The 18,229-nt window shown below is 38.2% G+C and overlaps 1 protein-coding gene and 1 pseudogene across 1 annotated transcript in view; one reads left to right on the top strand and one right to left on the bottom strand.

Moving 5' to 3' along the window:
* Nucleotides 1-18,229, bottom strand: part of APAF1 (apoptotic peptidase activating factor 1) — an 87,807-nt gene that overhangs the window by 20,761 nt on the left and 48,817 nt on the right. Inside the window, exons 18-22 of the mRNA XM_032874299.1 lie at nucleotides 10,964-11,125; nucleotides 7,366-7,494; nucleotides 4,762-4,887; nucleotides 2,399-2,518; nucleotides 133-249 (exon numbers count right to left, since the gene is read on the bottom strand). Of these exons, the coding sequence (XP_032730190.1) occupies nucleotides 133-249; nucleotides 2,399-2,518; nucleotides 4,762-4,887; nucleotides 7,366-7,494; nucleotides 10,964-11,125 (654 nt within the window). The remainder of the gene's footprint in view (nucleotides 1-132; nucleotides 250-2,398; nucleotides 2,519-4,761; nucleotides 4,888-7,365; nucleotides 7,495-10,963; nucleotides 11,126-18,229) is intronic.
* Nucleotides 7,518-9,829, top strand: LOC116877436 (annotated as a pseudogene).

The raw sequence follows: 18,229 nt of genomic DNA, 5'->3' as shown, positions 1-18,229 counted from the left end.
TAGTCTAACAGAAGAATGACTAATATACCGCATGAAGATTTCTTTAGTATAAGCTACAATGCCAGACACATAGTCAATTTTAAATAAATAAGTCTCCTGCACAGAAGGACTCTGAAGACTAGAACAGAATACCTCAATGGCTCCATCTTCACCTCCAAATGCAATGTACTGAAGATACGGACTTAGGCAACAGCAACTAACTTGAGCTTCAGTCAGATAATCAATCTGACCTGTTTTTCCATTAATGAGCTAATGAAAAATAAGGCACAATCAGTTATCAGGCCGTAAGAGCAGTTATCTGTTCTTTAGAATGGACTTCAATTGAAAAAATAAAATGAAACAGAAAATAACCAACAAGAGCTCCCAGGGGAACAACAAAGCCCTATCCTAGTCTCAGCAGCTGCATTTAGCTCTTCGAACCTTCATTTCATTTCACTTTTGTGGTTCAAATACATTTTCATAAAATAAAATGAGCTTTAAAAGGTTTAAAAAGCAGCTGCTGTGTGCACCACCTGAGACACATCTGCCTGATTTATAATCCCACAGCTAGCTCTGCACCCGGTTTTCCATTTCTTCACCAAAAAAAAAAAAAAGTCCATTTTAATAGGGCTATCGTTTGTTAAAGTACACTTCTCAGATATTTTTCAAGGGTGCTAGTGATATGGGACTGAGGATACCTAAAAAGCCATATTCAAGTAAAAATGGGTTTTATATCCTCTAAATCGCTCACAAAACAGGATAAATTAAGATTCCCACCTTTCTGAGTCGAGGAGAAGGGAGCTTTGGAGAAGAATCCATAAGTATAATTTGGGTGACTGGACTTATAATGCTTAAACAAAGACTACCTAATTTCATAATATGTACCAATGCTAATTATTATGTTTTTAAGTCTCATTTATAAAGTCTCATCACTCAATTAAAAACTGTGACCTGGGAAACTACATCTCAAGCTTATATCAATTGTCAGCTACCTCTTCCATACTGTTACAATCTAAACAGGGCACCTGGGTGGCTCAGTGGGTTAAAGCCTCTGCCTTCAGCTCAGGTCATGATCTCAGGGTCCTGGGATCAAGTCCCGCATCGGGCTCTCTGCTCAGCAGGAAGCCTGCTTCCCTCTCTCTCTCTCTCTCTCTCTGCCTGCCTCTCTGCCTACTTGTGATCTCTCTCTGTCAAATAAATAAATAAAATCTTTAAAAAAAAGAAAAGTCTTCAATCATTTCCCAACATGAAATAAGCAGTCATATTTGTTTCAGGTACAAAGATTACAGGGTATCAAAAAAGGTACTCCTTTATTTTACAGTATCTTACTTACTTACCAGCAGATTCTGATCTACTAGACATTCAAAATGAAGACTGAACTGCTAAAATCTGAATTTATCTTCTTTCTCTCAAAAATCAATTTCCATATTTTCCTAAGTAATGACTAAAAAATGTTTTGTTCACTTAAATGGAATTATTGTCAGTTTAACTATCCCCTAATCTCTCCCACAAACACTGACATAGAATAAAATTATACTTTTATAGACATAAGACTTCTTTCTGAAGTCTCACAGTTATGACGACTATTAAAGAAAGGTTGCACAAATTTAATAAAGGTAATACAAGCATGAGGACACTGAACTTGACAAGAAAACTGCATTGAAAAATATCCTAAGTCGGCTACAAATCCATAACGAGGCATGAACATTCAATTCCACACCCCAATTCATCCCTGAAATATAGAGGATTAGAAGCTCCACATCAACATATTAAGGATGACAGTAAGACTTGTAAAATACAGAACAAGGGGTGTCTCACACCTTGACTCTGACCCCTGACAGTAGGCAAGGAGAAATGGCCACACGCCAGAGACAGTTTACTTCCACTTATCTGTCTCCAGAATTTGGATCCTACCTTCATCCCATAACCAGCTCAGACTTCTGAAAATAAAAAGGACCTTATAGGTGAAGGAAGTGAGGCTCAAAGAAGTGTACGATTTACTCAAAGATCACATAAAACTAGTTGACAGGAAAGCTTAAGCTGCACCTGTACCTCCTGAGCGAACAGTCACTGTTCTTTCCACTACAACAAGCTGAGCTTTACAGCTTGTTACGCTTTGCCCTACCCTCAGTCAGTCTGTCTCAAGTTCTCCTCCTGGACTCCATGCAAATCAAGGATGTGATCATAGACACCAACTGGAGAGGAGTGAAGTGAGACGAGGTATCACTTCTTTTTAATCCGAAATACAAGCATATTTGAAACTCAGCTCAAAACCTACATATTTATTCAACTGATACCTACCGAGCACCTGTTAGATACTACAATTAAGCCTGATCCCAAGTTCGAAACCGAATGAGAAAAATGTGAATTGTGAGTTCAATCAAAACAATTTTCCAACTGTTTTCTAAAAACTACTCACCTGCAGTCGTTTTATATTGTCAGCTGCAAGAACCATCACTTCATTTTCTTGAAACACAACATCTATTTCTTGCTTTAACACTATAGCAGAGTTCTTACATACTTTTTTTGTCTCCCAGAGCTACTTAAAGAGATTAAAAAAAAACAAAATAAGATAACCATATCCTGAAATACGTAAAGAGAAGGCTTAGAATCTTAAGCAAAATACAAAACATGCTTCATACTCAAAATACCTATGATGCTAGAAAATTTTCCATGATTAGATTATAATCCAACAACAAATATTTGTTAATTATATGCTATAACAAGTCATAGTTAGTATAGAGGAGTAATGGGTGCTAGAGCCAAAATGCCCAAGTATGAACTCTAGTTCCCCCTGAAGTTGTGACTTGGGGCAGGTTACCTAACCCAGTGTTACTCAAAGTAAGAACTCCTACTAGTCCTCAAACTGTCTTGATACCAAGGAGCCTACACCAGAATGTAAATAAATCAACTATATCACTAACGTGCTGTTAGCCATATGCTTAGTGATATGATTAATCTTTTTTAACAAGACTTTCTTGATGAAGGAAGGAGGGAGTTGAATTACATTCTGGTTCGTTTATTGAGACCGGCACTTTAAGCAGGACTGACTTAACCTCCCTGTGACTGCCTCCTCAGCTGCAAAAAGGACTGTTGTGAGAACCAGCAAATATAAGTATAGTATTTCGCATGATGTCTAGCATACAGTAAATACTAAAAAAACTGTAGCTACATTGTGTATGAAATACTATATTAGATGCCACAGGGATAAATGAGGATCCTTGGCCTCAAAGACCTTACAACTGAAGACGTGTGAACGAGCTGGAAGAGCAGTGCAGGACTGAAGGTGAGAAGTAAAGCGAATCTGTACTTAAATTCAAAGTAGAATTTGGAAAGTACCATAAGAAAAGGACATAGAGTTATAGGACATTAAAGGAAGAAGACATTCCCTCTAGGTTATACCAGGAAGGGCTTTGCAGAAGATTGGGGGAACTTGCACGAATGCTAAGATTTCAACAAGGAGAGAAATAGACAAACAGGGTATTCCAGACATAAGAAACCACATAAGCAAAAGAAGCAGGGAACTACAGGGTAATGGGAAAATGTGAGCAGCCCAGTGTAGGTTACCTGTAGGAAAGAAAAACCTGTAGAAAAGAAAAACTGCAGCAGAATGAGGCCATACTGTGATGAAGTTCTGTGTAGACTTAGGAGTACCTACTTACTTTCAGTAGACAAGGGAGCCACTATCTGTTTTTGAGCAAAAATGAAATGACTGTATTGTACACAAAGAACATATCCTGGAAGCAGCATGTAGAAAACCAAAAAAGAAAAGACTGCGGCAAGGACTAATACATTAAGTGAGGAAACATGTTGCGGCACCTGACTGGCTCAGTCAATGTGTGATTCTGGATCTCAGGGTTGTGAGTTTGAGACCCACACTGGGCAGAGAGATTACTTTAAAATAATAAAATCTTTAAAAGAAAAAAGAGAGAGAGAGAGAGATAAAGAGGCAACTTGTAATGAGCACCTAAACTTGAAATGAAAAAGGAGAATAGGGGTGCCTGGTGGCTCAGCTGGTTAAGCATCGGACTCTTGATTTCAACTCAGGTCACGATGTCAGGGTTGTGAGATTGAGCCCTGCAATGGGTTGCAATGGGCTTGTACTAGGCGTGGAGGCTGCTTAAGATCCTCTCTCTTCCTCTCCCTCTTCTAACGGTCTCCCATCTCTCTCTCTCTCTCTTCCTCATTAAAAAAAGAGAAAAAAAGTAGAAATAAATGAAAGAAAATGGAAAGGCAAATGTTGCTGGGGATTGGGGGTGGGGAGGGATAGGGTGGCTGGGTTATGGACATTAGGGAGGGTATGCACTATGGCTGAGTGCTATGAATAGTGTAAGACTGATGATTCACAGACCTGTACCCCTGAAGCAAATAATACATTATATGCTAATTTTTTAAAAAATAGAGTAATTATTGATGGGTTAAAAAAGAAAGGAAAATGGGAAGGCAGAATCCATTAGAATTGGCAAGTAATTAGATATGGAAATTTAAAGTGGAAAAAAAGAGTCAAAAATTAAGTCAACATATTACCTCGAAATATATTTAAATTAACTAAAATACAGTTTAATCATTGGACTTCTCTAGCACCTGGCTCACGGTAATACTCAATGAATGGGATGTTTGGGATGACTGAGACTGTTATAGTCCATATAATAGCACTTTTCAAGGATAAATATTAATCTAGTAGTTTCTTGTTTTATTCCCCCAATACTGCTCATCAATTTCTTAGTTTCTTAGATGTAAACATCAACAAATGTCTAAAACGAAAATCTCAGTATTTCTCACCCTGATTGTCTGGTCATCAGAAGATGTCAAAAATGATGATCCATCAGGAGAAAACATCACACAATGAACCCAACTTAAATGTCCTCTGCAATCAGCCACTTTTAAACACGAATCCATATTCCACAACTACAGAATAAACATAGCATATAGGAAATAGCATTCATAAGCATTTCGCACATTTCAAGAATATTGAAAAAAGCAAAAGTTAACCAGTAATTTCACTTCTAAGAATACAGGCAAAAAACAAACCAGCAAAAACACAGAATGACTTGTACAAAAGATTATTCACTGCATCTTATTTTTAATGCAAAAAAACTGAAAACAACCCAACTGACCATCAATAGGGAACTGACTGAATGAACTACATAATGGAATATTATATAACTGTAAAAACACCCAGATGACGAATAGTCACTGGGATATATTATTTACAGAAAATAAGCAAAGAACATATATATTTCTACAAAAGAGTATATATAGGGGCATCTGGGTGGCTCAGCCGGTTAAGCATCACCTTGGTCTCAGGTCATGATCCCAGGGTCCTGGGATCGAGTCCTGCAACAGGCTCCCTGCTCAGCAGAAAGCCTGCTTCTCCCTCTGCCTACCGCTCCCTCTCCTTGTGCTGTCTCTTGTCTCAATCTCTCTCTCTCTCTCTCTCTCTGAAAAATAAATAAAACCTTAAAAAATAAAAATAAATTTTTTAAAAAGGCTCTGATTTGGAATCATGCAAACATTTTTTTTAAATAAAAAAAAAATAGAGTGTTTTCCACTGTCATCTAATCCTCCTTTCAACTAATGGCAAAACCCTACAATAAATGAATATGCTAATTGTACATGTGCACATTTCTGTTATTCATGCTTATTATGAATTGTCAATGTCTGCCACCCTGGCTGCATTTTGTCCTGAGTTCTGCTGTAAATTACTCAAATATATTCCAGCCTAATGAAGTACCATATGTGCCTGAGTTCCTCTCATTACACTCTGAATGACAGACCTACTTTATGATTTCAGAACAAGCATGAACAAAATAAGTACTTCATCACATGCCCAGTGGTTTTCAATCAGTGAGTTCTGTGGTTATAAATTAATTGTATGAAATTTTCTTTGCCTTATCACTAGAGTCCAAGCTCCTGTGGACATACAGAGCTAAAGGCCAGAAAGGAAAGTGGTTCCTTAACTAAAAAAATCTCCCTTGAAAATTCTTCCCTTTTTCCTTCTTGTTCTTCCCCATCATTTCTCAGAGCCCCCAAAAGCAGGTTCCTATTTTAAGAAAAAAGACAATGTTTCCTGGAGCTTTCTAATAGTAAAGGGTAGGGATTTTAGAAGTGACAGAAAACGCTGAAAGAAGAGTTGCTCCTCCACTCTTCCTTAAAATCCTGACAAAAACCCAGAAAGAGGAAATTTCCAACCACAATTACCTTGAGGATCTATAAGTAAGGTACAAGACCGACCACATCTGAATCTTTCAAGACAAAGACTCCCCTAAAGAGAACACTGCCCACAGCACCCTATTTCTTCCCACCATTTCAAACAGGGCTGGAGCTTATTCACACTCACTGCCCGTGCTTCCAATGGGCAGATTCTTGGCAGGGAAGTTCGTGTTAGTTGCACTGTACTTGCTTCTGTACTTGGAATTAAGTAGAGATTACAGAGCACACCCACTCACTCTCATCTTTTCTGTATCTCCATGCTGATGAACTATCGCTCAGAAACTCTCCCCAAACAGCTTTGCAGTGCAGAACAAGGTTGTCAAACTCACTAAAAATTGCTGAAATAAGCACAGAACACTAAGGAAGTACTTGCAGTAGTCAAGCTTCCTTTGAGAAGAGCCTGTGAACCAAGTGGATTTCTCTGTTTTCTGGATAAAGGCCCATACCCACCTTCTTGCACTGTCATCACAAGGAACTTCAAATTACCTGATGGTAAGACCCATGCAAGGAATAAGCAGTAATAGAGCTAAGAAAAACTAATCCATCTTTGGGGGAAAAAATCAAGAATTCACTGCTTTTTGAAAAAAACATAGCCTTTCACTGGGTGAAATTCTTCCAGGACCAGTTAGATACAGACTCTGAATACAAAAATCTATCACCTAAGTACAAAATTATAAATACAAACAGGCAATTTATAAGTCATTTTACTCATTAGTGCTCACCAATGAACATTCTAGGTTAACCAATTCGAAACTGAACTTTTGTCTTATTCTTCTCAAAGACCTAAGAAATCTGAACTGGACTCCTCTCTCATCCTTTTTTTATAGAAGATCCTTTCTTTCATATTGTTTAATAGATGCCATGTTTCTGCCTAGGAAACCCATGTTCATTCTATTGTTTCCAAAGACCTTAGCACATGCTAGCCATTCAAGAAATGCCTGGTGAGTGATACTGTCACTCCCTGTAGTATTACCAAATAAAATCTTCAATCACTGCTAAAGTAATAAAACTGGCTATACAGTTTAATATCCTAAAACTACAGGTCATTATGCTGTGAAGAAAGTGCTCTACTATTTCTCAACTGTCCTCAGTAGTCAGTGGTTTAAGTAGTGCATTCTTTGGCCTCCTTGTACCTCTGGAGACCCAACTTCACAGAGTAAGTGAACTACTCACCTCCACACAGCACTGGGACAAAGCCACTACTGCCAAATGATTTTGTGGGGAGAAGTCACAATACTGGATGGTGCTGTGATGGCCTGTTTGGATTTCTGCCAATAAGCCGCTGGTATGAATGTCAAAAAGCTGTCAACATAAAATAGGTATCTATGAAAGTAAAATACTTTTAAAAATAAGCTATACTCAAAATGAATCTAAATTTTTAAGTCCTGAAAAAACACAATTACTAAAAACTGGCACACCTATTGACAGTCATAAATAAGATATAAATCAATATACACATACTTTTAAAATACTGCTCATCTTGAAACATGTTTCCTATAAAGAAAAAATTATCACGGATGATCTCTCAAGCTGGTCTGAGGAGAAATAAAACCTTTGTGAATAAATGAATGGACTAGCCAAATTAACATACAGAGCAGCTCTCCTGAATGCTTGTTTATTCAAAACAGGAAAATGGATATTCATAAATGAAGATGATCAAAATAATATAGAGCAGAGGCTTGCTACAATGAAATTAGCTCAACTATTTCTATTTCTCTTCAGAGCTATCAAATTACTCCATTATGATCATTTTCCCATTTTTGAACCAAAAAAGCTATTTTTGAATAATGCAAGCTTCATTTCAACTTTTGAAAGATTTTTAAGTGTTGAATATATTCTTCTGAAGCTTCTGCCAAATGATAAAAATATTTATACCAATATATAGTATTGTGATTTAAGACCAGGGCATTGTCCAGAGGAAAAAAAACAAAACCTTCCAGTGGGAGCCATGAATATGTTTTGTGAATGCACAGCCCTTCAAACATGCACAGATGGTAAGCAGCACAGCATCAGGAGCCAAGAACAAAAGACAGGAAACCATACTTAAAATGCTTCCCAGGACAGGTCATTCTTAAAAATTAATGGTAGAGGGGCACCTGGGAGGCTCGGTCATCAAGCGTCTGCCTTCAGCTCAGGTCATGATCCCAGGGTCCTGAGACAGAGTCCCACAAGCTCCTTGCTCAGGAGGAAGCCTGCTTCTCCCTCTGCCTGGTCTGCATGCTGTTCCCCCCTACTTGTGCTCTCTCTCTGACAAATAAATAAATAAAATCTTGGGGGAAAAAAAGTTATCTTTAAAAAAAAAAGTTAAAATGGCAAATTTAAGATATATTTTACAACAAAAAAACTTTAGGGGCGCCTGGATGGCTCAGTCGTTAAGCATCTGCCTATGGCTCAGGTCATGACACCAGGGTCTCTGAGATCGAGCCCTGCGTCGGGCTCCTTGCTCAGTGGGAAACCTGCTTCTCCCTCTCCCACTCCCCTTGCTTGTCTTCCCTCTCCTGCTGTATCTCTGTCAAAATAAATAAAATCTTTAAAAAAAAATTTTAATCTTCATGTCTTATAAATGCAATGATTCCTTTTCTGTTCCTACAAATTTTAACAAACTTAAGACAAAAAGAGATATTTTTAATTTTGTGCTTTATAAAGGTAGAAACTCAGAAGCACCCAAGATCGAAGGGTCACAACAACTAGATCAATAACAATATAAATGGCTCCTCAGTGAGTTTTATATAACTATACGGTATAATTCGATCTTTAAAATTGTACTATTGGGTGGCCCAATATGTTAAGCAGATGACTTGATCTCAGTCTGGGTTGTGATCTCGGGGTCATGAGTTCAAGCCACCCATTGGGCACCACGCTCCACGCTAGACATGGAGCCTACTTGAAAAAAAATTATACACACACACACACACACACACACAATCTCGGGGGATTTGAGGAGCTCTCAAGAGACTTAGGCCTATTCCTAGGTCTGTGTTCTCACCGAGGAGAAGGCAAAGTTGAGTTCAAGTGCAAAGACAGTGAAGCCCAATGGCAAAAAGCCGGATGAGTTTGAGTCTGACATCACCCAGGCTCACCTTGAGCTGGAGATGAACTCAGACCTCAAAGCCCAGCTACGGGAGCTGAATATAATAGCAACCAAGGAAATTGAAGTAGGTGGTGGTCAGAGAACTATTATCATCTTTGTTCCCATTTCTTAACTGAAATTTTTCCAGGAAATTCAAGTCTGGCTAGTTCATGAACTGGAGAAAAAGCTGAGTGGGAAGCTCATTGTCTTTACTGCTCAGAGGAGAATCTACCTAAGCCAACTCGAAAAAGCCATACAAAAGTACCCCAGGAGCCACACTTTGACAGTCATTGCATAATATAATCCTGGTGGGCTCGGTTTTCCCAAGCAAAATTGTGGGCAAGAGAATCCGTGTGAAACTGGATGGCAGCTGGCCCATAAAGCTTCATTTGAAGAGTAAAGCACAGCAGAACAACGTGCAGTGTAAGGATGAAACTTCTCTGGTGTCCATACGAAGCTCACCAGCAAGGATGCTAACTTTGAGTTCCCAGAGTTTCAGTGGTAAACAAAAATGATTAAATAAAACAGTCACAGTAAAAACATAAATAAAATTGTACTATTTGGGGTCTGGAGAATAGGAAGAGGTTGATAAAAGGATACGAACTTTCAGTAAGAAGATGAATGATGTCTGAGGATTTAACGTATAACATGGTGACTACAGTTGATAATATTGTATTGTATAAATGAAATTAAGAAAGTAGAAATTAAATGTCCTCACCAAAAAAAAAAAAAAAAGGTAAGCATGTGAGGTGACAGATGCGTTATTTAATTCCATGTGGGGGGAAGCTTTTCACAAAGCATACAAATATTAATTCATCATGTTGTATACTTTAAATATCCTACAATTTTATTTGTCAAGTGTACCTCAATAAAGGTGAAAATAAAACTATAATATCTTTTATTCAAGTCTTTTAAAATTACTATTTGAATGGAATATCACTGGGTCATAAATCAGAATACCTACCTTTCCAATTCCAGGGTATAACATGGAACGAATTATTTGGCTGCTCTGAACCTCAGCTGCCTCATTATCAGCAGAGGGCTAATGAAATCTGCTGTGTCCCTTGGATAGTTATATTAAAAGAAATAATATGTGAGAGTATTCTGAATATTACAAATGTAAGCTGTTATTAGATTTTAAAAAAAGGACAGCATTTTCTTGTCATTCACTATTTTTGCATATTGTCCTTCATCTATATCACAGAACTCTTACAATATTCTTCAGTTACTGACAAATATTTCTATCACATTCAGCAAATCCTAATGAATTTCAGGGGTAAGAAAACACTTTGAAAATCACCTAAATCAATGTATTCAAAATTGTAAACAAACAAAAAAAAGCAGAAACTATTCCATGTTTTCAATAAATTTGAGAAACAATGGACTAGCCAACATAAATTATTTCTGTATTACAGAATTTCTGGAGGCCTTAAGTATGTTGGTATACACTGAGAACTCTAATAGGGGAAAGCAACACATAACATTTCCCAAATCTGTGTGACCATGGAGACCTTTCCTCACAGAGCCTACTGACTACCTCCTGGAACACAGTTCTGAGAATTATGAAGTTAGGGAGCCAACCCCATATCATACAGCTATACTTTGATTATATCAATAAACAGTGTACAATGCAAAAATCAGTTGACATTTTCATTTTCTTTAAATCAGGCTAAATTGGCTTATTAAAATACTGATACTTACAAAGATTTTATTTTTTGCTGCCACCATTATCCTAGCACCATCAGCAGACCATGAACAACATTTCACTATCACTTCCATATCCTCTTGAGGCTCCTCTGAATTTAGGAAGAACTGCTTCACATCAATGCTTTTCCTCTCGTTTGCTGATTTCACATCCCAAAGCTTCAGATTGCAAAAATTTTAAGAAAGTTTAAGTTTGTTTTAATCTCAAATCACACCTCTAGAATTTCACCTGGATTAAATGCAAATATTCGCTTTTTCTAATGAATTGTTTCCACTTATGCATGACTTTAAAAATTAAGTACTCTAGCGTCATTCAGCGCCTTCCTAAGAAGAAACAAACAAACAAAACTAGAACCACTGCCTGAAACGCAAAATGCATAATGTAAAATTAAATAAAATGTTAAAAACTCCTTGCATGGTGTGGAGGAGGCTGAAGATTAGGTGTTGACAGGAAGGATGAGACTAGAAGGTGAGAGGAGGCTCACAACTTGCCACTGCTGCCCTCTGCTGAGCCAGGCGTGAAGCGCCCACCGACTGCATGCACAGCCGGGACGCCACACAGGGCCCAGCCTAGACCGAGTTACGAACATAGCAGAACATCCAGGGATCTAAGGAAGCCTCTGAAAATAGAAAACAAAGAATATGCTGAAAGGAAGCAAGACACCTTGTGTGTTTGGTGGTGCCAGACAGAGCTCTGAAACAACTGGATCCTGAGGAATGGGATACAAAAGACTCTAAACCTCCCCCACTAGCAGAGCCGCCTGAATAGCACAAAAGAAAAAGGCCTTCAAGAAGGCCCATCTTCACTCCCCTAGGCCTTGGGCAGCATCCCAGCTTCATAGAGTGATAATGGCTGCCGTGCCCAGACCAACAGTTGGCCAAGAACAAGGACGGAGAGGGGGGAAAAAAAAAAAAAAAAAAAAAAAAGGAAAAAAAAAAAAAAAGAGGAAAAAAAAAAAAAAGCCGTTTCTTGGGCTTTAACTCAGCTTCCAAAGTACAGCTCCAAGGTAAAACCAGATCTGTCTGACCAAGCACATTTCTAAATTTCTTTCAAGTTTAAAGATGCATTATATACACTAAGGAATATAGCCAATACCAAAATATTTCCCCTTGCAACGAAACTGGAAGGCACAAGAGACATCAGATACTAAAATAGCCCTTTTCTTGATACTTAAAGAGAGAAAAAAAAAAAAAAAACCCTACATATGTCAGAAGCTTCAGTCACATCAAATAGGATACATGATAAATCAAACTGTTTCCCTCTTAATATAAAAAAGAAACCACTGCCTAGATTTAAGAAAGAAAAAAAAAAAACAAAAACTAACACAACCCAATTTCATTAAATCTACCTAAACTACAATGTGCATCTGGACCTGACTTCAGCTCCTATCCAATGAGTGATGAAAGTCCACATATCAAGGGACCAAGTAAATACCAGCATTTGATTTTGAGTAAGTCACTATACTATAATCAAGGCCCACGTGCACCCTGGCCCTTGTATGTTTAAATGGCAATTTTTATTTTTTATTTTTTATTTTTTTAAAGATTTTATTTATTTATTTGACAGAGAGAGAGATCACACGTAGGCAGAGAGAGAGAGAAGCAGGCTCCCCACTGAGCAGAGAGCCCGATGCGGGACTCGATCCCAGGACCCAAGATCACGACCCAAGCTGAAGACAGAGGCTTTAACCCACTGAGCCACCCAGGCGCCCTAAATGGCAATTTTTAAATAAAACTCACATTTTGAAATGGTTTGTCAACAGGGCCTGAAAAACACATGCTATGCTAATCAACATGATACCCTGCAAAATGCTTAGAAGATTACAGAGCCATTTGGGGCAGGAAATAATTTTACAGTCCTTCATCCTCTCAGAAGGCAAAAGCTTTAGAAGACTTTGACCTTGAAATGCTGTTATCCAATATCATTTTGCAGGACCTCTGCTTACTACCTGTCACTGTAACAGCATGAACCAGCTAACAATGCTGGCTTAATAGCACAGTGGGAAAGCTGCCACAAACACAGCAGTTCTCACCAAGAGTGCAGTAATGTCTCTCCCCTGCTGCTAGTTCTCTGTGCTCTACAACCACTTTTTGATACTCACACATGAAGTCAAATTCCTGTCTCTGAAGAGTTTTAATATTGTTTTTTTGTTTTGAGTTTGGAGAAGTCTTAATTTGATTTGAAAGAACACAGCAAAGTTCTATCATCTTGAACACAGTAACGACTATGCTAGTTGCTTTGAGATTATATAAATAAATTAGGTACAGATAGCACTCTCAAAGAGTTTAAAGGTCAATCAAGGAGGTAAGACATGCCCATAAGTGACTCTAATGAAAGGTACATCAAATGTATCATTTGAGAGTAAAAGATATAGCACAGTGGGAATGTTAGATCCAAGCCGTGGGCTTCAGAGAACAGGTTTTGCAGAAGTGGACACCCTGAAGGTCAGTCGACTGCAGACCAACTTAGGATAGACAGAATTTCAACACTAGAAAGCCAAAAGGAACACTCTATGGCCTAGATTCTAGGTTAAATGGTCAGCATAAGCTAAAGTACAAAAGGGGAAAACAAAGACAATGAAAAGAAAGAACAGGCTACAGTTTGGATGCAGTGTCAGGTGCCTGGACACATCCTAGAAAGGGCCCTCACCTGTTCTCAGAGCACCCTTTTACTATTTCCACAGCTTATCTATTCCTTTCTCTCTCTCTCCAACTGGATTCTGAACAACTTCAGGCCAGGAATTAATTGTGTTTTGTTTTGTCTTAGTATTTAAAACCCAAATGCTTGTGTCTGGCACATAATAAGTATTCAATAATAATCAAAAAATACATTTTAAGTGAAAAGACAGATTCTTCTCATGTTTCAAGCACAGCTGAGTAGAAACAATTGTGTTACTGAAGGAAATAGGGTTCAGGTCCAAGATACAGACAGAACACACAAATTCATCTTCACACCCTCCCAAAATCCATGTAAAAGCAATAGTAAAGAGGATTTTTCTCTTTAGTAGTAGTTCTTTAGGCATAGTTCACAAGGCAAAGGAGAAAGGAGGAAGAGATAACAACAACAAAACTGTAAAGTCTAAAAAAAGCAGAAAGACAAGCAGTAAGGGGACTCCTAAAAACTGCATCCTGATTCCACCATGGGGAAACCCAAGAAGCAGCCCAATTCATACCATAAAACTCCTAAAAGGCTAAGGAAGTGTACCAGATACCCTCTGTTAAGGGTAGAGAATCACTATAAATCCCTTGAAATCCCCTTCCCAACTATGCAATCCAGGTTGCTATATCCCTACTCTAGCTGAAGAGTAGAGGGTTTTTCTGCACCCGGCACAGTTGAGAGCAGAGTCACCATTCTAAAAATAGGGAAATTAAGAGAAAGTCTATATCCCAAATGTTGAGATCTCTACCTAAACATCTTCTTGCCAACCAGACTTGTACCCTACAGGGTAGGAAACTGAGGATTTTTCTCTGAATATCCAACAAGATCAAGACAAAAGATCTAAGGAGTCTGACATTAGGAGTTTACCATCAAAAATGGCAGGGATAACCCTACAGAGAAACTCACAATTAGCAAGCTCACAATTCCCTATCAGCTTTTTGGTGCTGCACTCTTAATTATGAGCAGGATACGTATCTAATACATATACAGATCTTCCTCAACTTACCATTGGATTACATCCCAATAAACCCATCATAAGTTGCAAATGCATTTAATAACATAACCTATTGAACATCATAGCTCAGCCTTGCCTACCTTAAATGTGCACAGAACACTTACATTAGCCCACAGCTTGGCAAGATCTAACAAAGCCTATTTTATAATAGTGTTGAATATCTCATGTAATTTGTTAAATACTGTACAAAAAGCGAAAAACAGAATGGTACTATAGATACAGGACAGGCTGCATGTGTATTGGTTGTCCACCCTCTTGTTTGCATGGCTGACTGGAGCTACAGCTCGCTGCCACGGCCCAGCATCACAAGCGAGAGTCACGCTGTATTTCAATATCCAGGGGAAAGATTAAAATTCAAAATTTGAATACAGTTTCTACTGAATGTGCCTCACTTTTGCATCAACACAAAGCTGAAAAAGCCTAAGTCAAACCGTTTTAAGTCAGAAACCATCTGCAGGTATATCCAAGATCAGAGAGCTAAGCTAGATCTCTAAAATGCAGACAGAAACCAAAACCAACAGAGGAAACAGCAACTATACATGAACACAAATTTTTTAAAACAAACTATTTTTTTTAAAGATTTTATTTATTTATTTGAGAGAGACTGACAGCAAAAGAGGGAACACAAGAAAGGGGAGTGGGAGCAGGAGAAGCAGGCCTCCCGCCAAGCAGGGAGCCTGTTGCGGGGCTCGATCCCAGGACCCCGGGATCACGACCTGAGCCAAAGGCATATGCTTAATGACTGAGCCACCCAGGCACCCCTAAAACAAACTATTAACATTCACAAAAAGATAAAAGATACTGCATCCATGAAACAAAAGTAGGAAAAAATGAAAAAAACTGATCGTAACAATGTGTACTTAAAAACATGACAACAGAAATTAAAAATCCAACAGAAGGATTAGAAAGTAAAGCTAGAAAATAAGGCTAAAGAAATCTTCCAGAAAGGAAGGCAAAAAGAGAAGGAGAGAAAAAACAAAGGTAGAGGAAGAAAGAAAAAGTAGAGAAGAATAAATCAAAAAATTAAAGGAAGCCTACAGAACTGAAGTATTTGAATTTTCAAATTAAAAGAAGCCACCAAGGGGCACCCGGGTGGCTCAGTCAGTTCAATGTTTCACTCATGGTTTGGGCTCAGGTCATGATCTTGCAGTTGTGGGATCGATCCCCAAGTTGGGCTCTGTGCTCAGTGCAGAGTCGGCTTCAGAGTCTCTCTCCCTTTCACTCACTCTGCCTCAAATAAATAAATAAAATCTTTAAGAAAGAAAAAAAGAGAAAGAGAGAAAGAAGGAAAGAAGGCAGGCAGGCAAGCAAGCAAGCAAGCAGACACCAAGTGCCAACCACAATAAATGAACACAAACCCACACCAAGGCATATTGTCACAAAATTTTTAAAAGAAAAAATACTGGGGATAAGAAGATCTTAAAAGTTTCTGACAAAAAACAGATCACATATGAATCAGAATGGCTTCAAACTTTTCAAGAGGAACTTTAGAAGACAGACGACAAGGGCACAATGTCCCCAAAATTCCTAGGAAAAATAATTTACAACCCAGAAATCTATATGCAGTCAAAAATACCAATTAAATATGAAGTTAGATAAGGTCTCAAAAATTTACCTCCCAAAGATTCTTTCTTAGGAAGCTAGAGAAACCAACGTGAGAAAAAAACAAGAAAGAAGACAAAAAATCTAATAAACAGAGTTTTAAGTCAAGAGCAAAGCAAAAGAATCACCAGGGGGGTGCCTGGGTGGCTCGGTGGGTTAAGCCCCTGCCTTTGGCTCAGGTCATGATCTCAGAGTCCTGGGATCGAGCCCTGCATCGGGCTCTCTGCTCAGCAGGGAGCCTGCTTCCTCCTCTCTCTCTGCCTGCCTCTCTGCCTGCTTGTGATCTCTCTCTGTCAAATAAATAAATAAAATCTTTAAAAAAAAAAAAAAAAGAATCACCAGGATAATAAAGGAAGCTCTCCAACTGGACAATGGAAGTAGTTTCATCAATCAGAATAGAAAGAACAACAGAACACCCCAAGAAAGTTATTTCCAAGAAATATCAAACATATCAAACGTCTGATATCAAATAACAAACATCTGATAAGTGTGAATAACTTAAGAAGCAATTTAGACAAGGATAGTTTAAAGATGAATTAGTGATAAGCACCTTAAAAAAAATAAGTATAATGTGTTAAAAAACAAAATTACAGTGTTAATGTACAGTACATTTAATCCCAAGGAAAACAAGCAGCTTGTATGACAAAGGAAAAAAACTCGTACTACATGACTCAACCGTGACCAGTTACAATGATGTAAATCCTGGACACTGATCTAATCAAAATCATAAAACATACAGGAAAAAGTGGGGGTCAAGTTTGGGAAGGAAATACAGCTCAGTGTGGAGCACTGTACGTCTAAGGCACAGTATATTATCTAAGTGACAACAACTAAGCAGGTGGTTAGAGATGAGGACACAAGCACACAAGAGAAATGAGGGCTGGAAGTAACACAGCTGAAAGTCACTCACAGAAGAGATGAACCTCACAGAAGACATGAGAGTTCAAGCCATGGGACTAATGAACTGGGATGGGAGAACAGTAACGAAGCTGGTATTTAAGTGAGGTATTTAAGAGGTACTTGAGGAACAGCTATTTTTATATTACATATATATAAGCTATTATTTTATATATAAAAAGATTAAGAAGGGGTTAGAGAGAAAAAAGGAAAAAGTAGAAAACACTGATGTCAGGTGAGAGTTTCAGAAAGGAAATATAGGTGGGTGATGGGGGAAGAAGTGAGGAATAATGTTACTACAACAAAAAGAGTAAGTCTTGGCTAAAGAAAAATTTAAGATTTCACACTAATCCAAAGAGCATCAACCTTTACAACAAAAACAATGGAGACTGAAAATAAAACTAGATTTTACATGCTTCGAGGGAATAGAAGAAAGATATTAGGCCTAACAAGTTTGAAATATGGAGTGAATAGTCAGGAAATGGAGGCTAGTACAGGTAGCTTATGAAGTCTAACAATAAAGGGGAAAATAGAATGACAATTTCGGAGGAAAACATAATCCATGGAGAATCAAAGGTTTTTCACTTTTTGGTTTTGGAAAGGTCCAAGAACATGTGTTGGCTGAGGGAAAGGAACCCAAAGAGAAGAAAAGCTAAAGATACATAAAGAAAGAAAAAATAATTAGTGAAGCAAAGCTTGCAGGGGAGAAGAAAAAAAGGAACAGCAGGCCTAAGCAGAGAACTTTCTGGGAACTGATATGAGAAAAAAGAAAGGGAGCTGGGATTTTTATGACCATTTTTGAGGAGATTTAAGGAGGAGAATTCTTTTTTTTAATATTTTATTTATCTGAGAGACAGAGAGAGAGGGATTGTGAGAATGAGTGGGAGAAGGGGCAGAGGGAGAAGCAGACTCCCTGTGGAGCAGGGAGCCTGACACAGGACTCGATCCCAGAACACCAGGATCATAACCTGACCCAAACACAGAGGCCTAACCAACTGAGCCACCCAAGCCCCCTGAAAGAGAACTCTTAATGGGTGGTATCAACCTTCTGAATAGGTAGGTATGAAGTAAGGTAATCTCCAGAGAGTGA

This window comes from Lontra canadensis, unplaced genomic scaffold, assembly GCF_010015895.1.
Source record: "Lontra canadensis isolate GAN:19392208 unplaced genomic scaffold, GSC_riverotter_1.0 scaffold52, whole genome shotgun sequence".
Classification (NCBI taxonomy): domain Eukaryota; kingdom Metazoa; phylum Chordata; class Mammalia; order Carnivora; family Mustelidae; genus Lontra; species Lontra canadensis.
Note: the sequence above shows the minus strand (reverse complement) of the source record. Positions and strands in the feature narration are given on the sequence as shown.